At 41.2% G+C, this 23,845-nt stretch overlaps 1 protein-coding gene across 1 annotated transcript in view; it reads left to right on the plus strand.

Annotated features, from left to right (window-relative positions):
* Positions 1-23,845, plus strand: part of AGBL1 (AGBL carboxypeptidase 1) — a 252,491-nt gene that overhangs the window by 154,015 nt on the left and 74,631 nt on the right. Inside the window, exon 22 of the mRNA XM_072345926.1 lies at positions 12,025-12,191. Coding sequence (XP_072202027.1) covers positions 12,025-12,191 — 167 coding nt within the window. The remainder of the gene's footprint in view (positions 1-12,024; positions 12,192-23,845) is intronic.

Consider the following 23,845-nt stretch of genomic DNA (forward strand, 5'->3'; position numbering starts at 1 on the left):
CTGGAGCTCGTTTTGGGACAGCCACTTTTGAACTGTATAGAGTCCATTAAGGATCACCAGCAGCATCAGAAGAAGATACAGCGGGGCTTGGAGAGGAGCAGAAGGCAGACTGAGTGAACGTGTGTAGTGAAGGGTAGTGAACCAAACCTGCTGTGGATGAACAAGAGGGAAGATTCCCTCCAGGTTACTACCCAGTGGGAAATCAAAGAAATGAAGAAAATCACTTCGTGTTTCCTGTTCAGCTTCTCATTCGGATTTGTTGTATTTTCCACTCCTCTGTGATTACGTCCGTGTCTCAGTCAGGTATTGTTTTCTGCTTGAGTTGGGAATGTTCCCTAAAGCTGTTCCGAGTGCGCAATAGTCTCATTCTCTTTCCCAGGCCAATTTTGGAGTGAATTTTGGCAGATTACACAAGTGCAGAATGTTTACTGTCCTGTCTTACATCATCATTTTCCTGTATCGTTTATTTTTCCTTTGACAGATTTTTAACACTGCCAGTCTAATATGCATCAGAGATTGTCAAGTATTACCATAATGCAGTGTATTGTGGGTAATCCCATGCAAATTGTTCTCTGGAAAGTCATGCTAAATTATCTTCTTGGGGGGAAAAAGAAAAAGGCTTTTGCTTTCATTTATTTTAACTGTTTGTTCTTTGGATTTCAGAGCAGCTGCCAGAGGCAGTGATTTAGAACAGTTGTTTGACACTCAGCACCAGGTGAGGCGATGCTCCTCCTCAAAAGACATGGTGCTAAATGCATGGCATTGTGTACTGTACTAGGTTTATTGTGTATGTGTCTCCAGTGTTTACATTTAAAACGCTGGTAGTTTGTCTAAGGAAAAATCTGAGTGTATGTTGGGTTGGCACAGTGAAAGCAGGCATTGCCAGTTTTTCCAGCTCCATTGTATGAACATATGTAGGAAATATCAGTTTTTGTGAGCCTGAAGAGCATCAGATGTCTCTTGGAAGTGGTAGATTTGATCATACACTCTTGTTTGCTTTTTTTCTTTATTATCAAGGTCATTTGCTTGTAAACTGTCTGCTTTGTTCTTTCTGAGGTCCATATACAGAGACAGTAATCCTCCTTCTGGACAGAACACTTGATTGCAGTAGAAATGATTGCAGTGTCACAAACAGAGGATTATCGTTTTTAGTGGAGATCATAAAAGCAGGTTGAAAAAGACTTCTAAGAAAGAGGCAGCTTGTTCTTATGCAAATTTTCTCAGGTAGTACAGCTGCAAGATGAGAAGTCTTGAAAGCCTATAATCTGGAGTCAGCATCTTCTCCGTTAATACAGGTTTGCTTGCGTCACACTGTGGATGGTCAGTAGGTCTCCAAAGACTCAGAGAAACTTAGTTTATTCTTCTGAGGCAACATGTCTGTTTTTTTGCCTGATACTCTGAAGGTTGAGGCATTACTCAGCTGCTGTGCATTTGCTTCTGGCTGGTCTCCTCTGAAAAAGCCAAAGTGGAAATATTCATTGCAGAACAAGAGGAAACAAGCTGCTTTTGTGTGAGTCACATCAGTTATCCCACTTGATAGAGATAGTTGCCTCCCCCTCACCCTACTTCTGTCTCTCTGATCTTGTTTCCCTTTCTTCAGTCTGTTCCTTACAGCCTTCAAACACCTGATTTCTTTTTCTCTTTCTTTCCAAAAGCACAGTAAGTGGAGAAGTTAAAGTAAGCCTTTGCTGGTGGGATTATAAGAGCGGTAAAAGCTTATAGGTGGTTTGCAGAAGTTTGTGTCTAATTGATACTCATCCTTGGTAAATAAGTCCAAATGTCTGAGCTCATGCTGCTGGTAGGTTCCTTGTGGGCAAGCAACAGGGGTTCATATCTGCTGTAATAATGTAGAATATTCAGTTTTGATCTCTGTTGTTTTTGTCTGCTGGTTCCTTTCTTTTGATACTAATCGTATTCCCAGCCAAAAGAGTGGTTTATAAAAACCCCATCAGCCATCAGACTACTTGTAGCAGTGGATACCTGGGCTGGCAGTAAAATGAGCCTTTAGACTCTGCAGACCTATAAATCCCCATTAGTAGCTGGTGGCAACCGTTTCACTTGGAGGAACTTATCTTGATGTTTGGCATCTGGTTGTGTGGTCTGTATTCCCAAGACCCTTCACAGGATGTCCCTCCTAACCCAACCTTCCAGTAAAAAGATCATTCTTTCTCCTTAGGCCTTTTGGTAAAATGTTTAAGGTAACTTTCTCACATATTCTTTAACTCTTTCTATGACTTTTTTGTTTTATGCATTTGCTATGTGAAATTATATTAAATCAAAGCAGGCAGCAAAGAGGATTCTGAAGCCTGAATTCTACTCAGTGTTACCAGCTGGCCCTGAGAGGCTAGGACAGAGTGCTCAAGAGAAAAAGAGAAATGAAATGGTCAGATTTTCGCTATTGTTGCTCATTCTTCTAGTAAATATTACAAGTGTCCTGTATCAGAATAATTACGCTGACACCCTTTAAAACACAGCCAGCTAGCCCCTTCTTTGTACTCCCATCCTTCACCTTCAAAGGGAGCAGTTACGAGGCTGGATTCCTCACCAAACAGTCTCTCTTTCCTCTCTGATCTTAACTGGGCATGTATTCCTTTTGTGCTTTCCTGTGTATCCTTGGCTTGGGAAATCAATGGTTCCTTTGTTGTTTTAGAAGTGCTAATATAATAAATTCTGGTATCGGTTTGCTTACTGTCACTGATCCTGAAGTTGGAAGGAGTGTTAGGTGGGGAAACCAGCTTTGGCAGTTAGCTGAAGATAACCAAAGAGAACTTGTGAAATTAAAAAAGATAGAAAATTGACATGAAGAATCCTTCATAATATAGGGAAAAGCACAGCATAAGGGGACAGCCATTCAATGCATGTGAAATCTGAGAAATGAGAGACCTCTCACTCATGGGTCTCTTTGTGAAGACATGTTTAAAGTAAATTTTTAAGGAGACCAACAAAGGGGAAAGGTCTTGGGCTGAGCTGTGAATATGTGCATGACAATTTAACTGCAGGAGCTGGCATGTGGCGTGGCCCAGGCAAGGGGACTGCCATGGGGTAGAAGTTTTGCTCTGGTGCCAATGGAAGCAGGAGTCAGAGGAAATGAGGGATTTAGTATAGAACAGACTGAGATCTGGAAAAAAGAAGCATGCTCCAAGGCATAATCAAAAGGCTCTGGAAGGAAACAGTGGACCCTCAGGACTGGAATAATAAGGAATTGTGAAGGCTGAGATTTGGATGCATGCTGGAGCTATTTATGCTGTCCTGGGGCCACAAGCATGTTGGCAGAGCTGGTAGGCAGCCAGAACAGGAACAGAGCAGAATGCTATGGGACCATGCTTGCTGCTTTACTCAGGAAGACAATTTCTGCACGTTATCCGTCGGTGTTATTTTATATTCAAGCAAGGCTGCAACACACAGAATCAGGTGAACGTCAGGTTTTTTTGCTGTAAGAGTTATAAGGGAACAAAGGAACTGGTAAAATCATTAATAGTGGCCAGTGGGGTGGATAGCAGACATCTCAAACATGCTTAACAACGTGCTAATTCTGATTGCTTGTGTTTTAAAATTTACTCCAGAGGTTGAAAAGCACCAAAGAAAGAAAAATCCTACAAGCACTGGAGAAACACGAGAGCAGGGAGGCACAGTGACTGAGTTAATAGCCTTGATGGCATGAGTGAAGGGAGATGTAGTATACAAAGTTTCCCATTTGTCAAGACTCAACTGAGTAGCATTGGTGGGCATCCTAGGTAAGTCAGAACTAAGAAGAAGAGAGTTTCCCTCACCCATAAAAAAACCCCAAAGGGATTGGAGTTTTGGGGTAAGGCACAAAAGGGTTATTTGTATACTGAAAAGTTACTTAAAAGTCTGGAAAAATAGGTGGGATGTATTAATCATCACTGGGGTGGGAAGAAATGGATAGTAAGGTGACTCCAGCTACCACTCTGAGTTGGTCTGTATTTCTTTAATGACTGAAAAATGAGGAGAACAGTAAAATACTAAGATTTACTGTTTGCAGCTGATATGAATTATACAGTAGGAAGGAGGACAGCAAGACTGTGGTTACGGGAATGGAAGATAAAATACAGACAGTGGCGGGGTAAAGCATGTTTGAAGGAATAGTTTAAAGCATTCAAACACATGGTTGGGTTCTGAATTAGCTCTGACTATTCAGGAAAACATAAGTAGCGATTAGAAAGACAGCTCAATAAAGATATCTGTGCCATGTGCAGAAGCAACAATGAAGAAGAAAGTGAGTAAGATGCTTGTGTATGTGAGAAAATGCAGACTTGGAAGATGCTATAATATCCCTATAGACGTGAATGGCAGTACCTCCTTTGGACTACTGTGTCTGTTATGGGTTATTTTCTTTGTAAGGGAAAAGAAATAATGAAAGGGGGGGCTAGAGAAAGCACATAGTGGCCTGGAAGGCAAATTCGATATGGGAGAGTATTAGTGCTACTGGAGCTATTGAGAGAGAAAGGGAAAGAGTGCAGAGAGCTCAGCAGTAAGACTCCGCGCTGTGCTGGGGAGAGGCTTCACAGTGATGTGGATATTTGGTGGCAGCATAGCAGGAAGCAAACTCGCCACCCCATTAAATTCCACTCCATGTAACGTTGCTATCAGGCCAACATGCAGCTTTGCTGGTCTGCTTGTGTCTGTAATGTGCTAGCATGGGAACAGAGCACCAGAGATCCTGTGGGGCAGACAGCTATCAGGCTGGAGCATGCTGTGATGTCTGGGTCATGCTGTGCTGGCTTCTTTTTAAATGCACTCTAGTGCCTTCATCATTATGTTGGTGCAAAAGTGATACCGTGATCCATCCTGGAGTCTTATTTTGGATGGGGAAGAAAAGCATATTAGCCTTGCTTATATGTATTTTGGTCAATACATATTTTCATCACCTCTGGGGTGGGCAGAATAGCATATGTTTTATCAGAGTAAGAGGGAAAGGCTTCAAAGCTTTCTATATTGCAGATTATAGTATAGTGCCTTTCAAAATAAAATCTGCTTTGTAATTTCCCAGTAACTATAAATACTTACTCTGCTTTAAAGCCGCACAGAAAAACAACAAGGTGTTGTGTAACATAAAACAATATGGAGGGCATTTCATGAAAAGATACAATTGGTTCTTTATATAACACATAATTAACCAGGAGAACCTGATAGTGAATGACGTTATGGAGACAAATACTGTATTAAGAATGTTCAAAACAGGTTAGACGCTTTCTGAATAGCATCTGTATTTACGTTAGCCAGAATAAACATCATAAATCCTTTTGTTCCCAAGCATGCAGTGATCACCAGCCAGGATTAGGAAGTTATTTAACTCCCACGGTGAAATATGGCCAGATGAGTTAAACTCATAGCTGAAAATGCTTGGGTGGGCCTGGAGTCTGCTCACTTTTCTGTATGCTGAAGTTACTCATACAAGCAGAGAAGTGGAAGTAGAGAGGGAGGAAAAGTGATCCAGGGATTAAACTGCCAATTTAGGACTTGCAAAAATTCAACTTCTTGCTTTCCCAGACTGCTTTTATGAGCTAATTCATTTGACACAGACTCTCAGATGTACTTAGAGCTCCACCTCACATATAATCTTCAGGCACCTCAGGCTATAACCTGTCTGTGACTTGTTCCAGGTTCCGTAGAGTTCACACAGCAGAAGGTATACGAGTGAGAGAAAGTCGTGGGTAGACTACAGATGAATGTTCAAGGCACAGTCAGATGGGGTAACAGCAGTTAACCTGTTGCCAGTACTGGAACCTGCATTAAAGACAGAAATTTTCTTGAACAAAGCGCTTGGTTGTCAGCAGTGTAAAGTACCTTTCTTTTTTTATACTGCCCCAGAATTATTGTATGACCTTGAACAGTTTCCTCATTTCTACTTCTTAGCACTTATTTTTTCTATTTATTTTCTGTTTTGTTGTTGTTATTTTTCCTGACAAACAAACAATGACAACAACAAAAACATATTGACAATTCCCACTACTTTTGTTCTTTGCCCTCTGGACCTTCACTTCTCTGTCTTCCTCCTGCTCCCTCCACATGCATTTCGGCTGGTCGGTAATGTGAGACATGCCATGATGTACAGGTAACCATTTGAACTGGATCATGCAGGCAGAATTCTCCCTACAAGAGTCTGCAATCCGTACATCAGAACTTCAGAGACCGCTGACCCAGTCTTTGCAAAACAGTGCAGGCTCCTCTGAAGTGCTCCGTTCTGCCTTCACTTACCATTCTCTCAGGCTCTTAGGTTATGTTTGAGAAGACACTGTGGGAAGTGGTGAAAGACTGCTCAGCCTCTGCAGTGAGGGATAATCTGTTAATGCTAGGTCTGGGTCCATCCAGAGCCTCAAAATAGACACCTGGCATGTCACATGGTAATGGATGAGACAGAAAACCAATGTGTACTACTCAACTTTATTGGAAAACAAGAGTTCTGCAAGGAATAATGTTTTCCTTTATGGCTCATTTACATAGGGAAGAATATCTGGGTTTTGCTTTCTATTTTTATCCAACTTTTATTCCTGATTCAGCCACTTTTCACAGTTATGCCCCACATAAATGTATACGTTAGTTCCAGTGATACCCAAGAAGTGATCTGGCAAAACTGGACCTTCTGGTACCACATATTACCTTCCATCTCATGCAGCAATGCAGAAGAGGTGCACCAGCATCCAGCAAGCATGGAAGCATTCCATACCCAACCACTGCTGCTCTGTGTGAGTGTGCGGTCTCTGGGGGAGGGTGATGAGAATATAGCCCCATCCTTGTGCTCACTTTGGATTGCTATCTATGCTATCTAAATAAGTAGAACTTGACATCCAGTTTTCTGTTTGCTAAATCCCCAGTTCTCTTATAATCAGGCCTTTCAGGCCTCTTTCTGCTCTCTGACCTGCTTTCCTCCATCCCTTGAACAATCTTGCCTGTAACATCTTTAGCCAGGGAAAGAGCCCGTTTGAATGACAAATCAATAACCCATTTTGTGACGAAACAAAGAAGTTTGCTCAGTCCCAGCTGAATTAGAGCATCAGCCAAATTTAGCAGATTTTCAGAGGGGGTCGACAGCAAGCTGGGCCTTGTTTCCTCACCCAGTGGCCAAAGTATTGAGCAGAGTGAGGACAGGCATTCATAGCGAGGCACACCTCTCCAACAGTGAGATGGGGATTGAGGTTTCCATTAGTTTTCCTCTTGTTATCATTCCTCTACATCAGCATCCACTGACCTCAACCACCCCTCCCACTTTCTCATCCTTTTATCTCTCCAGTCCTTTTATCTTCTGTCTTTAGCTCAACCCCTCTCATCTTTCTAGAAATTCCTGCTACCCAATTTTTTTTCTTCATCTTCAGCCTTTTCTGTTTGCTTAATCCCTTTGAAATCTTTTGGCCCAAATTTCCATCCCCTAAACTTTGTCTGTTCAGCATGTCATACCTACTGCTTGGGGATCTCTGGGGCATGAGAAAAGCTGGCTTGTTCCCTACTGTCTTCATCTCAATAGCTGGTTTCCCAGTGTGTATCAGCATGTTTTCTTTCACAGGGGTTTAAAGGACACTATCTTTTGGGGCTGGCCCAGGCTAAAATTTCATCTGCAGGCACCAAATGTTTCATTCAGCTGTGTGGTTTGTCCTGTGCAGCCTTGAAATAGTTTCTATTAGTATTCCAATGGAGAACTCACTGATGGAATTAGTGGGAAACCAGGCTGTCAATTTATTTATACCCAGCCTTAGGGCATAACCATTGTGCATGTGTAAAGCTGTTGAGATGCAGAGTATACTCTGCATGTGTGTGTATATGTGTTGACTGGAAGTAAGTTTGCAGGGAAAAAATATTGCCTCAAGGATTGAACAGTGCCCAAAAGTGACCGTACTGCGTGCCAAAGATCCCTTTTCCCTGAACGCAAGAGAAAAATGATGGCTCTGAAATCTGTTGTCTACTTGTGTTTATTAATATCTTTCAACTCCAGTTTAACTGCAGCTCTCGTTACCCTGGTGGAGAGAGAAAATTCTAATTTAACTTCTGGAGTCCTTCCACCTTCAACAATATCTGTGTTATGAAACTATCGCTGCCTTTGGCTGTGGGGTTGTTTAAAGCATATGAGTAATGAATAACGAAGTTTTCCCATTACATTATCTCTTAGCCTGTGATGTGTTTTTGGGTAAATTGAGAGATGTTGGAAGCATTTAGTTGTGAATACATAGTTGATGCGTCAGTGCTGAATGCGAATGAACTCTTTTTCCGGTATGATTTCATCAACTTTCATTAGGAGAATTTTTATTGCCATTATCTTGGCCAAATGATAAATCACAGAATAGCTTTATTATTTTCCTTTCCTCTTCCTTCCGTGTTTCCTATTACTGTGACACAGTGTCAGTTAGGAGAGGCAGGTGAACACCTCACTGCCCCAGCTGTTACGATGAAAACAGTTTGGGCAGAGAACAAATGTACAGGTTTAGCTAGACCAAGAGCTAACAGGCTGTGTCCATTTAATTCATCTGAATCTGGAATGTTTCTTCCCACCAAATCATATATACAGATACATCCAAATATTAGAGCGTTTCTAGGTGATGTCTCTTGCCATACCGTCTGCTGTGGTATGAAAAAATGAGAAGAGATTAGCAAATAATGTCTAGCTCCATTATTCTTTATAACAGCCAGGAAACAATTAACCTGTTATCCTTTAACATTATGTCTTCAAAAGACATGCATGAGGGGGCCCAGGGGACCAGTGGGCATATTTGTATTGCACAGCAGTGCATGATGCATCGAGATAAAGCTGATCCAGACTGGCACTTTCATGTTACGAAGAGCAGAAACTATGCAAAGATGTGAGCTGATCATCAAAGCAGAATAGCTTTGTTAGCATATCTGTGAGCCTAAACTAATTAAGACTGATGATCTTGTCTGCAGCTTTCTGGTACAGTTTTCTGATTCAGACTTTGCTTAGATTTTGCTGGCTTGGAAGACTGCACTGCACTCCACTTCTCATACAAGTGCCTCTAGAGGAGGATGGAGCCATGTAGCATTGTGATGGGGAAAGATAGGGTCGCTGAGAGTTCAGGACATTGCCGAGGACCTGCTGACAGGTAGAACAGCTTCCTCCTGCACGGTAGTGGCAGACGGGTTATATATTGTCACTGTGAGTAGAAACAACACAGCTTCACTGCCGTGGAGCTTCTTAACCAAAACCAGAGTTCACCACTTCTCTTTCTTTATCTCTTGTAGAATTTTTTTTCACAACTCAAAGTCGCAAGCAACATCTGATCATTTTTACAGCTAAGTGTATTGCAGAACTACAAGGGAAATCCCTTTCAAGCAATGCAGGAGGGGCTGGATCCTAACCAGAGCACCAGCTCTTGGCACTGCTGGCAGTTGTCATTAATGCCATTAGTTTGATGCATCAGTTCTGTCAGCATCTTCACTTTAATGGTAGTCAACTATGCAGCTCCAGCCCCAGCCTCTGCTGAGAGCTGAGGAAGAAGAGGGAGAGCATTGTCTGAGTTGGAAAATAAAAGTCTGCCTGTGTTTGAAGTGAATTAAATGTGTTAACTTGTAATGTTCTAGCTGAGGTTTCCAGCTGTTATTCCCAAGCTGTCTGTTCTTGAAGCAATATGGATCCATCATACAGCAGCTGACTTCAGAGCATGAGCACTTACTGTCTGAGGCTTCTCATGTGTATTATACTTTTATTATTATTATTTCTCTGTTCATAGTTTCCTAAGGCCTCTTCATATCCTGAATAAAACCCTGGGGAATTGTAAGCCCACAGGCTGAGTTTTAGCACTGTCACTATTCGCATCTCCTGGATTGATAGGTATTTAGTGTGCTGCCTGGATCCAGGAAACAGGACCCTAAGATACACCCCAGGGAAAGCCTCAAGGTGTTCCTTGTATTTTTTACCCCTGAGAGAATAACTCTTTTGCTGTGGAAGTAACGGTTTTTTTGCTCAGAAATGTCACCACTTCCACCTGCCAATTGTAACTGCCACACTAAAATGTCTTCTGAAGTAAAATAATGGAAGTGAGGAATCTGTGTAGAGCAGCTAGGCCCTCATTGTTTTGTATTAATGACCATTGGTTCCTCTAAGCCTCTTCATCTGTTTTCTTACCATCATTAATAATTACTGTAGTTCATTGCACCTGGCTCTTAGTTAGCAAAGCTTGCAGTACAGGTGATTAGGATGGGAGAAGAAATGGTGTTAGAGATTTGCTGACTGCTTTAAAGATATTTAAGAGTCTTTCTGAGAGCAGAAGTCAGTTCTCCGGAGTCTTTTGTCTATGCCTGGCAGGGAGGCTCTGTTTTCTCATATTGTTTGTGTGCTCTTCTAGGCACGTCCTCTGCTTATCTAGCTGTCCAACCACTCAGTATATGTACGAGCTCAAAATAATGCATTATTTGTTCCTATTCATTATTATAATTACCTATTCATATTTATTCATATCGTTTGAGAAAACAAGTAGAATTTCAATATGGTTACTATAGGAAAATGTGTTTGTTATCAGATAAGGCTGCTTGAATGTTAGATTTTATTTGTACATGCTGGACCTGCTGGAGTTGAAGGGAAGGTATTCACCTTGTAAGACATTTTGTGGCCTCTAACAAACACGAACCAAAAGAAAGCATTACAAGGGAGCTGTAGATGGTCACTTGGGAAGCCTCTTTCTTCCATCCACCTGCATGCTGTTGGCTCCCACTTTCTCTCAGCTGTGCAGAAGATCCTAGAGAAATTATAAATGCAACAGGAAACATACACAAATTTAAAAAGGCAAAACAAAACTAACTACTAAGAAATAGGAGATTGGAGCTCAGCCCTCTGTTATGGGTTACTGGAATATATATATATATATATGGGCTCTGTTACCCATACGATGTGCATTAACAAACACCGAGTGGAGGGTCAAGAGCAGGCCATGCTGGTGTGGAGCACACACCGTGCTTGTGGCCGGTGCCAGGGCTGTGAGCATGGACTTATGGCAGTTGCCAAGGAAACAGTCTTGGAAATGGGATTGGAGTTCTTGTCAGAAGGTTGGCTGCAGAAATGGTTTGTGCTTCAAAAGCACACGGGGCTGATACAGACAAAGGCTACAATTGTTCAGCAATTGATTCAACCCCTGGTGTGATAGCATTAAGGAGTAAGGCATGATGTGATCACTAAATGCCAAAGATGAGGGATTTTGCAGTTTCTTTGGGTTATTTTTTTTCAGTGTTTTTTGAGGTTGTTTTTTTGGTCTCTTGCCATCTCACTGCTTGTGAGAAACTACCAGTAATTACACCGGATTACTCCTGTGTAGGCCCTTGATGTGTTACTTTTTTTGTTGGGTCTTTGGTTTTTTAAGTAGTGATAAAGCATGCACAGACAATTCAAAGTCAGGGCTCTTCCAAGTGAGGATACGCAGCTTGAATGAGTCCTCTTGGAAAGGTGATGTTGGTAATCCCAGTCCTGTTTGTGCATTTCTTTGCCTGCACATCCCTACTAGAGACATAAGCTTTTAATACACTGAGAAACTCCTCAGAGTTGTTTGTTATTTTGCAATTACTTTGTAATTGATTTTCTTAAAAAGCAATTCATAACTTGTTAAAGATCTTCCCTCCTTCCCCTCTGTGCTGTTTTTTCTCTAATCTCTGCCACTGTCCAGTATCTACAGTCATAAAACCTATTTGTTTCGCATTGCTTAGGGAGATGACGCTTCTGGAGAGAGAAAAAAAATGAGACCTAATGATTTGTAAGAGTGTATTTAGTCAGATCCTCCTGGGGTATAAGTCTAATTTTTACAGTGACAACTTGAGTGAAAGTAACCAATGCAGTTACACTACTTGCCTCTGTTGCCTCTGTAAAATAGAAGCTATTTTAGAATAGATCCTGTAGAACAAATGCTGTCATAGAATTTGTGATTGACTGTATGGGAAATTTCTGCATATATCAGAAGCAAACACCTGAATGATGTGATACTCTGATACTAAGAGCTGTCCTTCTGAAAAACAGTCTCCCAACACCTGCGACTGATACACTCAGTAATGAAACTTCCTACTTTTTTCCACCAGGGCCTGCAGCTGGGAACTCAAGAGCTGGAGGAGATGGGAAGCAAGTTTTGCCTTGCTCTGCTCATTCTGCACCTCAAATCCTTGCCCTGCAGCAAGAAGGTGATGGCTCAGGCAGCGCTACTCCTAGATCTGGAGGAAGAGATAACGATAACAGACCGGGCACAAAGGTCAGTGACAGTTTCCTTACAAATTTCATTTTCCTCTCAAAATATTACTTGAGCATATGGATGGCACTGTCCCAGAGTAATTCATCAACAGGAAACCGAAGTTTCAGGTGATACTCTGTCTACCTCAGATCTCCTCTGTGGAGGCAGTCTCCTACAGGGAAGATGTTCTCTAAGTGAAGGACTTTGATGGTATGATTTAGAAACTGTATGCCTGATTCTACAAGGATTCGCACAGTCATTCCTCTTTCCCTCACAGCATTGAATCCTACAGACATATGAAGCATAGGTTTGTGATTTTTGGTGCGTGTGATGAAGTCATTATACAAACGATCGTATGGGATCATTTTTTCCTAATTGCAAAATTCATTTCTTAGCTTCCTGTGTTCAGTGGGATGTATGCAAGTGAGGTTGCCTCATATGTGGGGAATTTGGTCTGGATAAAGGTCAGAGTATGGGATGCTTCAGCTGTGATGAAGCAGAAATATATGTGCTCTTTCTAAACCATCCTCTTCTTAGTGCTACATGCAAGCACTTACACTTGCAATAATGTTTTTCCAAGACAAATGGAGGAAAAAATAACTGAGTGATGTGATATGATTTGAAGTTCCCAGTGGGTTTGTTATCAAAGTGTGCTTCCAGCTTCATCAATGAAAAGCCAATTTTTCTGTTGCAGAAATGCCCCCATAATTTACAGCAAACTTCCAGCCTTCCCCCTGCAGGAATACTTAACTGACATTCACACCACCTGTTCCTCATGCCTGAAACCATTCTTACAAGCTTGTTCGTGGTTTTTAATGTTTATGGGGAACAATGAAAAAAAAAGAGAACTAAAATATAGAGACATTCCTTTCATATCGCTGTGCTTACTTGTACATATGAACACATAAATGAAGCAATTAACATGTATCCTAAATGGTTTCAGTACTGGGGACAGCCATCCGAGAAATTATTGGTGTCTCATTAGAGAGAACTACTGAAGCCTGGCCAGGTGGATGAATTTGAGATATAAATCAAATTTTCCAATTCTGAATTAGAGCTGGAGGAGCTTTTGCATGAAAGTAACTTCTGGGAAGGAAAATATTGAACTCTTGACTTGTCCCAAACACTGAAAATAAGCCATCTGGTCATAACAACTCCATGAGCGCTTTCTCTCATTTGTGTGGTTTTCCATTACCTTTTTCTTTGGTTGGTTTCATGTTAGTGAGCATTCATTTCATTTTTCCTGATGTTGTGTGGGTGATGAACCTTAACCAATGTAGCAGCTCTCTAATGACAAATACTTTTAAAGAAGTTAACTACTAAAGAAAAACCCCTCATCTTGTACAGCTCCCATACCATTCTACATATGTTTGTGGTGGTCAAAAGCAAAGTGCTCTGTCCCTTCAAGGTTCTGTGTCATCTAGGGATGGAATGCCACTGCTGAAAGGCAGTGTGATGGTTACTTGTTCATTTTCGTACCGGTGGGTAGAACTGCAGATTTATGGAGTTCTGATGGGTTAGGTGCAATTAGTTGGCATTTGTAGTATAAGTAAACATCGCATTGTTTGCTCTTGTCTAAAGATTTGCCATATTGCAGGAGCTTTTTGCAGGAAATCAGAAAAAGGGAGACATGGAGACCAGGGGCCTTGGCTTGTAAGCGTATTCTATTTTATGATAAATAATTCATTGAAAAGGATTGTGCAGCATATTGATTCTGATTCAGAAAATTAATATTTTGCTTCTGGGTTTCTCTGAGTCTCACCAAGAGAATTGCATAATTTGATTTTAGAGGGAGTAAGAGGCCTACAGCAACCAAAGGAAGACTGCAGAATAAAGAGAGCACACTGCTATGGGCAGGAGAGCAGCTGTATCCAGGCCTCTCCCCCAGCTCAGGCTTTGAAATAGAATAACTCATAGACTATGAAATAAAAAACTGATTATCCATCAGAACATTTCTCTGGAGGTTGCAGTGTGGGGTTCTACTCGGTCTAATCTTAATCTGTAAAGATGAAATCCAGTCTTTCTCCTTTTAGGTAGCACAGGGAGCTCAGCAGAGTCTTTCTGCTTTCTGGTGGTGTGTCGCTACATCAATGGAAATTATAGTCTACTTTTGCCAAGACTAGAGCTGTCTTTGAGGGTTTAAGGAGCAGGAAGTGTTTATAGCTTAGAACCAGCACTGTTGCCTTCTGTAGTTATCACAACAAATGCACAGCATCCTTGAACACTTTCTGTGCTTTCCTCTTGTGAGGATGGAAATACCCAAATTATTTTTGTACCTTTGCCAAAGCAGAGTTGAACTCGGGGCCTGCAGGTGCAACACAGGAGAGATCTAAATGGTTACGCTGTGGGATGTCTTTCTTGTGTGCTTTACCCTGTGTGCAGAGGTGGTTTAAACACCTTGCAGGCAATCCCTTTCCCAGAACTCTGTACTGTGTAATGAATAGTGGGTGTTTAAGTGGGAGCCAATGGGTCTGACTGCAGCTAATGTTTGTTTTTGGCAAAGCGTGTTGCAGAAGACTGTCTTGACTGACTTTCTCATCTAGAGAAAGATACACATACGGATGTTTGCTATCAGAGCAGGATAAACAGTGTCAGAAGAAAATGATGACTATCACTCGACCTTGATGAAAATATGATCTTTATTTAGTTGGTAGGGTTTTGTTTTGCAAAAAACAGGCTGAAATTGCTCTGACCACTACAGCTGTGATCAGTGAGATTAATTGCACAGTGCTTATGTTAAATACGTCTATCTAATTTTCTAAATGTGCATTTCTGAGTGCCCCTCTCTATAGTACTCTGGGTGATGGGTCAAGCCATGGAAAGAGAAGTTAATCCAGTACTGGGCAGATCTGACTTCCAGATGATATGTCTCATGGCAAAGCTACATAGATCACAAGCCAGAGGTCTTTTAGGTTATGAAACTCCTACAGTTCATGTCCTGCATTTGTGTCTTTTTTTGTCATGGTGTCTGGTGTGCGTGGCATTGACTTGGCATCTCAGCATCTCCCTCCAACAGCGAACATTTTCACCTGTCAACGTTTATAACTGGATGTGTCTTTTAATTTTCCTCTTAGAGCTCTCTCTGCTCAGGGCATTTTGTAGCATTACTTTTCCACTACTGCTGTGAGGAGGATGAAGGAGCAGGCTGGACACTGGCTGCTTCTCTAGAATAAACTATTTGCTCTGTCAGAGTCAGTGAGCGGTAGATCGAAGCAAGGTAATAGCTACTGGGGAAATGACTGGTCTAATGGAAGCATCCTGTGTGAATGGGGGATTTCTCCCACCTGATCTCATAGTGTTCAGTGTACAGTCTCCAGTGAGCCAAAGAAAGGTGTGCTAAACCTTTAGTGGTCCAAACTAAATGTATTTTGGAACATAGGAAAGAATTTCTTCTTGACCTCAGTCTTGCATGAACAGTAAATGAAGTCATTCATGAGCATTAACTGTGTAGTAAGTTCCCAGCAGAGGCAGGGTAACAAAGTAGCTGCATCTGAAAATAAGTGAAAAGGGAGTTGAATTTTCATCTCTGGGGCTACATCACTAATAGAACAGTAGAGTATTTCCCCCAGAACCTGGAAATCCTTGGAAAGAATGTAATTCACATAACAGTTCTTCATCACTTGTTCTCTAAGGGCAGCTGTCTTAAAGACCAACAGGTAACTACTGAGATTATTGCCATGAGATGCAGTGAGATCATAGGATTTCTGGATTACCTGGAAGTGCTTGACTGTGTGGAAATAGTTTAACTCTGAAATCTCTACAATAAACTGCAAGTTCCTTACTCAGATATTCTCTCTCCACAAAAACCTCCTATTTACTTCCTACTCAATGCTGTACCTTTCTAAAACTGGGGAAAGTCCAGTAAGGGGACTTTTGTTTTATCTCTGTGTAAATGCTGTGTAAATGATGTGCTAGCAGAGTCCTGGAACCAGTACTCCAAAGGTTGTTGGTACCTAATATATTGCTTCCCATGATTATTAGTTGAAGACAAAAACAAGCAGCTCTTTAAATGTTTCCAAAAGGAATAGCATCCAGAGGACATCCTGCAAACTTTAGAAGCATAGTTGCATCTGGGGATGGAACAAACTCTTGATCATCCTAATACAATTCTCATAACTGCCTGTCTAGAGGTTAAATTGTTCAAGGTATCAGCCAGCTTTTAGTTAGCATCCTGTGCCGCTGGGGCATTTCTCCTTAACTCTCACACTTGTTTAGGCATCCTCACCCTCGTGTTGCACAAGACCTACTAAAGAACTTAGTAGTTTGCGGGTTTTTCTTTTCATAAACTTTTTATAGGTGTTTTTCTGCATCAAATAGCTGTTCCTCTACCAGCAGGCCAGTTTTAAGGACCATTCTGACAAGGTCAGAGGTCAAATATGTGGAGAGTTAACAGCATTTTGCAGCCCTCTCCTGAAAAACAAGGTAATGTATCAGTTGATTGTAGAGGCATTTTACTCTCTTATGTCCCAAAGATACAGTGCTGTAGATGTTGGCCTTACAAGTCTGCTTTTGCTCAAGAAGAACCACTAATTCTTGCATTTCCAGCCTCCTGCCATGCCTTGCAGTCAGTTCAGGCATTCAGAAGTTGTCTTCTGGGAAAACAAAATGACAGCATGTACTTCAGACATCATGTTTTTTGATAATAAGTTTCATGCCTCATTTGCTATGAAACAATTGGGTTTTAAGTCAGTGCTGCCCAGGTAACTTCACATTTTTCATGACCACAAAGAGGATGAGAAGTGACTGCTCACTAAGAGCAGGTTTGAGAGAGCAAGAGTATTGCCTTGTTAAAGGTGTTTTCCCCTTTTTCCTCATGTTTTGAATGGATGGCACTTCTGTTCATTCTCTTTTTGCATTTGTGCCTGGGAGTGTTTTGCAAACACTGCAGCAGTTGTAGCCCTTTGTTTGGGAGGTGTTTCTTACATACTGAGGCGCAGACCCTTGCAAAGTCATTAAGTGTTTTCTGCTGACTCGGATATTATTCATCTCTTGTGTTTCTTTATCATTTCTTATGTTTCTTGAACAGAGCCAAATTTCTCTCCACCCCAGATGGTAAATATACCTTACTGTGATATTAATCAGAAGCAGAATGCTTAATCACTACTGTGGCCCTTTGTCCAGGTGTAATCTATTTGTCTTCCATACAGTGAGCAGTTAAAATGGTCAGTGAGTGGATGGCAAATCCAATAATATACAAGAAGGATTTGTAGATCATTTGGAACTGTGCTTGTTCTTCTCCTATACTGCATTGATGCACCATCACAATCCTAGATAGTATTGAGCTGTTGGATTTCCCATCTCTTCTCTGTAATGCATCCTCACCTGATTATGGCTGTGTAAGCAACTCCACTCATCTTTTAAGCTATGTGGCCAAAATGCCATTCAGATCAAAATAGAGTGAAGCAGACCCGAAAGTGGGAAGTTCAAAGAGCAAAAGAACAAAGCAGGAACAAGGCGCGTTGATTTCAATTCATGCATCTTTAACACATCTTCAAACAGCAGAATTACGACATGATAATTCTGTGCAATGATGGCAAATGGCTCCCTTGCTTCCTGGTTTGTGTCTTCCTGTGCTTACAGGTGAATGTGGGTTTCAGTTGTTACAGTTTTTTGTTTGTTCGTTTAAATTATATGAACTGGAACTAATTTCAGATGAAGTGTTTGAGTGCAAGACAGTGCTTCACCCTCCCAAATGCCCCATCTCCTCACGGTTCCAACAGGCTCAGCACCTGATCCACTGGGGCAGACTGGATGGTTGGACTCTGGGGAGTCCTCTGACACAGGCATGAAGATGAAAGCGCTCTTTCATCATTTTGTGAATCTAATTCCCTGGAAAACATCAGCAGGAATTATCTGGTAGTTTTGATTCAGATTTCTGTTTGATTGAACGTTCATTTTTCTTTAAGGAAAGATTTGGAACATTTTTAACCTTGATCATCTGTAGACATTAAATATCTTGTGGCAGCTTTCAGAAGGAGAGGTTGTTTATTGATTCCATTTTTTAGCTCAGTCACAGGTTATATAGCTGTTAAAGGAATCTGAAGTTTCTACTGCTTTGTGAACATCTATGAATGTGATATTCCTGTGTTTGGATGCCTGAGCAAAAAGGGCATGGTGATGGTGATAGCTTATTAGGTAAATCCACGTTTCGTGTTTGCCATACTGTGTCATGTTAGTGGTGTAGAACATGGAGCAAAAGGAGCTGCTAATGTATTTCATATAACTCTTCAAGGGCACCACCTAACTTTTAACAGTAAAGGAGTGTGCCAGCTATGAGAGCAGCTTCAGAGTTCTGGAGTAGATTCACATTACTGTAAGGAGTCAGAATCAGTTTATGACTACCAGGAGGTATTGTGTAAATACATATATACTCTACAGTGATCTTTCATACAGATGCTGCAAAAGGGGAGTATCTTCTTGCTGTCCGGGGTCTGACCTAAAACCTTGATGTGCCTGCTTCTGAAACACCTGCAACTTTGGATTTAGATCTATTACGGGATTCAGATTTTACTCTCAGTATATATATATGTTGATAATTGTGTTTTCTAAATAAGAACATGAACTTTCTTCCATCCCTCCCTCCCTTCATCCTTCTCATCCAGCGCTCTTCAGCGTCTCTCCTTTGTTAGTGTGAGAATACAAGCCCAATGAATTCTGTGGAGGTTCAGCCAAGCAATGCAGTCTATAATTAATGTATTTGGTATTCAGAAGGCTTTTATGTAGCTGTGCACAGGTGAGCCACTGTAATTCAGCAACTTTTCATTAACACTTTCTGGAGCTGTCCCTATTTTCCTCCTATTGATTTTTATTATTATTATGAAATAACCTTGGGAGCCGCACAGATCTTGTTGACTTACCAAATAACCAGCCCCAGCCTATCTCAGGCTGGGAACAATTATTCATGCTTACTTCAGAGGTAATTCATTTATCATTTAATAGCTAATAATAGGAGTTTAAACAGCAGTAGGAAGGGATGAGATGAAAAGAGCAAATGGCAGAAAAAGGAATCACAGAAGGACTGCATGCTATCATATCTAAGGTTATTCAAATTACTGTACACGTACAGATCTGACTGGAGTACCGATAATGAACTTGTATATATCCAGCAGAACAAATGGGCTCTGCATTGCCCTTTCTGTGAGGCACATTGCTACTGCCTGGTATTAGACATTTTCGTATTGATTAGGAGCATCTGTATTTCTGTGGTACAGTTCTTTTCCCTTAAAATCTTACTTGAAATGTGGAAGTCATTGGGTCCCTTCACATGCTGGGATAGAAATTTTCTTCTGAAGCAGTCAACATTAATTTATGACGTTATGAAATATCCCCCAGAAGACTGGATTATGAGGGGTGTGCACTTCCCTCTGAGGTGGTCTTTATAGACCAGGATAGTGCTGACACTGGAACAGGATAGAGTCTTTTCTAGAAGGCACAAAGGATAATGAGAGGATTGATAGGTTTACACTTACAGTTATTTTGAATGCAGCCAGATGCGACATTTTGTGTTGACTACGGATCAGGTGTTTAAGAGGCAGTGTTAGGAAACTCCATCATTGCAGAGCTAGGTGGTTTGCTTTCCCACACATCGCTAGCATCAAAGCCTCTCAGTCCTGCACAGTGTTGATGGTGGCAGGGTTACATGTGCTGCTACTGTTTAAAATGTTCATGTTTAAAATGAATGTCTTCTGTTGTGGACAAAATATGATAGAGGGGGCTGCATCCTCCATGAAACCATCATCAGTGGGTTCCACATTTTCCTCAGGTCAGAATTTTATATGTATTTAAGTTTCTCAGGCAATAAGAGCAAAGGAAAACGTAGTGGTTCTGATACAGTGATGCTGATAGGCACGCTGTGTCCCCATCTCTCTATTCTTTCTCTGCAGAGGGAACACATGAGATTTGTGCTTTCGAGGCAAACAGCTTATTGCAGGTTTTGGTCTGATGCCCAGCCTGCAAATGAGAGTCTGACCAGGCCACTTGTACTGTGGTGACAGTATACAGCTGCTATCTAGGAGCATATCAAAAATCTTAGCAAGACAAATGAGAGACTGAACAGTTATAGGGATAGAAAAGACAGATAAATTCATAATTAAAGCTGTCGAGTTGCAGTAAAAGGAACATTTAACTTGGAACGAAAGCGGGTGGGCGAACAAAGTGTCATATTTGGAGGTGAAAGTTGGCACTTGAACAGCGTTTTTAAAGTACTCCAAAGCCACCTCCACTGACATCTCAGCTCTATTGTATATTCTGTCAGAGGCTCTGGCTGTGCAGTGTATTGTGGCTGTGACTCACGCGCAGCCCCTGCTGCTTGCTGCCATACGAGATATTAGAGAGACAGACGTGGCAGGAGTATTGTGTGAGATGTGAGGTAAATACGTGCAGGTTGGTGTTTTTAGACCCAGCACACGCATGTACCAGTGTACATGGACACATATGGATAGAGGCATAAACATGTAAGCCAGTTGCTGTAGCCTGTGACGATTCATTATATCTTCTCAGAAACAGTGGGGATTTATTAAGATGTTTAAGCTAAATGTGATGTTAACAGGAAGAATTTGTGAGAATTTGGCTGGGGCTGGGCCTGCAAAGATGTGATGATGAAGATCACGTGAAGTTAATACTTCATATGGATCTGCATAGGGGTTGCATCTTGATGATCCTTGAGGTCCCTTCCAACCCAAGTCATTCTGTGGTTCTGTGGATACTTAACATCTGAAGAACACACGCACACAAATAAATCCTAAAAGCTCAAATTCCCTTGAATATTGGGGGAATTCACTCACAAGATGAAGACCTGTGCCTTTTTGGCCACAGCCAGTCTGTAGACATCAGTAGTGCAGGCTGAACAAAGACAACGTGCCAAGCACTGGCCACCACCATAGCAGGAAGAAGAAGCAAGGTCTGAATGTTGTAAGAGGAAAGAAGGAAAAACAGCTGTTCACAGCTATTAGAGCATATTCTTTTCATGTTTCTCTCTTGATGCAGTCAGAGTCCCTTGCTGAATATGTCTCTCAATCCTGCTTCCATTTCTTCTTGGTAAAACTTGTGTTTTTCAGATGGATGTAAAGCTAATTTCTGGAAGGATGAGTTTCATTTTTAAAGTAACAAGAAGCAGGCTTTGTGGTTACATTTTTAAGTACATCCTTAACCATTTAAAAGTGCGTTACCAGCAGCGTTATTTATGGCATATTATTACCTGCTAAACTATAATGGCTTCCTATTAAGCATTAACAATTAGTTACTACCTTAAATCCCTATTTCAAAAAGAGTTAGAGGAATTGGAGTTTGGAGGGAGAGTAAGCAATGGAAGTAACTAAATTCAAGAAGAGCTATCAGGGCAGTATCGTTAGAAATAAAGAGTAAAGGGAGGAATAGAAAGCATCTATTCCTGTCTATTTTATCTATTCCTGTGTAATCTGTTTGTTCTGTCTGGGCTGCTCAACAAGTTTTTACATCACACTGTGTACTTCAAAATTGTTTCTGAAGATGCCATTCCGCAGTATCTTCCATAAAGCATCAGCATCTCATTAAAAGATAAAAGTCCAAGGTATTCAAATAGCAAGCAAACTCCCAGTTTCAAATAACAAAACAGTGTTTGATCTCCTTTGAACTGCAGGGGGCAGCCAAGAATTTGGGTAAAGTATTCCTACCTGCATTCGTCTTGTCAGGTTGTACATCGCATTAATACTTATTTTTCGTTGTAGCACACAACCTGTATTTTCATCTGTGAAGATGTGAATCATGAGACAGGATCCATTGTAGGATGTTCAGCTAGTCGGGCGTCCTTCCTGACAGTGCCCAGCATTAGAGATTTCAGAGATATGCAAGAAAGTGACATTGTGGACAATTACAAACTATCCCCACCGCATGCGGGAATGCCTTTCTATCTTCAGACAGTTACTTATTTATACGCAGAAATGTGAGAAATTATAGCCTTTCCAAGTAATTATATTAACAATAATCCTTTCTAATGAAATGTTCCAATGTTCTGATCTTCTGTACAAGTGGTTAATGCTTTTTGAGTCTATCAGTTGAGTTTTATAGATCAGCTGTGTGTTGCTCGGAAAATGTTTCCTTTTCGTCAGCTGCGCTTTCACCTTTGCAAATGCATTTTTGTCCTCTGCTGTAAGAGAGAATAATTGGGAGTGCCCAAGTTGCCAGTTGTTTTGTAAACAACGATCGTCTCTCCTGTGCATCTGGTCACAGAAGACACTCATATTTTTTAGCCTTCCTATTGCTCTAATGACTTTAATCCCCTTCTCTGGAACCGTCCTTATTTATGTACTCAGACATATGATCTGATTTCTGGGTGGTCCAGTGTGGAGCAAGAAATTGGACTCAGTGATCTCTGTAGGTCCCTTCCCAATTGGGTTGTTCTGTGATTCTATGTGTTATCCTTTAACATACAGGACAACAGGAATTCAAGATGGCTTCGATAGAGAAAGCAGAGCATTTTTTAAAATAAGTTATGTAGTATTTTCCATCCTGTTGTCTGTAGGCCTTGCAGTTGAAGTTTATTATTTTCAGAAAGGAAGGATGGAGGTTCCTGTATTAATCAGCCCTATCACAGCCTGTTTTGATGAATGTATTGGAGAAACCATTTTATCTTTAAGTGATAGTCTTGGAAGATTGCTGGCCACAAAGAGGGGTTGTGAAGGAAACCAGAGTCTCTCAGGTGGGAATGCATGCCCGTAAAAAATGATGTCACTTTTTATATTTAGATCTTTTAGATTTCAGTATTATGTCTGACTTGAAAACGGTTCTTACCTAATTAGTCCAGAAAGGATGAAATGGAAAAGAGAGAGCTGAGTGGACGAGGATGTCATGCTGGCAGCTGGTGGGCAGCACAGAAGAGTGAACGAGATAGAGGGTCCCTATAAGAAGCAGGGACCTAAGGTCCCTCCCTGCTTTCATGGAAGTGAAAGACTGCCTTAATTTCAATAATTTTATATATATACACATATATATATATTTAATGTTTTTTCATGGAGATACAAAGAATGGATTAGGCTGAAAAATTAGTTGGGTCCTTTGACGATGTCTCTAAGACGTCTTTGCCATTTTCAAGGAGGAGCAGGTTGGAGACATAAGACGCAGAAGCAAAGCTTTTGTTCACTTTTCTGTCTTTCTCTTTAAAATCATACCCAGGCTCTTTTTGTGCAAATGTACTACTCAGGATCAAAGCCTCTGCTCCAAGTGAAGGAAGTCCCTGGAGAGCAAGGCCTGAAAGCTAAGCCTCTAATACTGCTGCTGCTGGCCTTACACTGGACTGCTTGGGAAATCTAGTCATGCGTGACCCAGCACCTGGAGATACAGAGGAAGTGGGAGCAGAGTACTCAGCATCCCTGCATAACTTTTGATCTTTGTTCTCTTTGCAAGCTTATGTCCTTCTTTTGGTCGTGGTCCATCAGGAGTTTATTCCCACCAGTGTCAGATATCTGAAAGACTCTTCTGTAATGCAGCATCCACTGATTCCTTAGGCTTCTCAGAAGTATAGTTTCTCTGTCATATGGGCTGGGATTTATCAGAAAGGGGATAATAGATCGGCTCACTACAGGTCTCTGCTTATTTTGGAGTATTTTTCTTCATTTCTGGCATTTCCATCTCCTTACAGAGTGGCTTTAAGTTAATGGCTGTTGGGGAAGGATCAATAGAAAGATGCTCTCTGAAACATC

Source organism: Excalfactoria chinensis, chromosome 10 (genome assembly GCF_039878825.1).
Source record: "Excalfactoria chinensis isolate bCotChi1 chromosome 10, bCotChi1.hap2, whole genome shotgun sequence".
Taxonomy (NCBI): Eukaryota; Metazoa; Chordata; class Aves; order Galliformes; family Phasianidae; genus Excalfactoria; species Excalfactoria chinensis.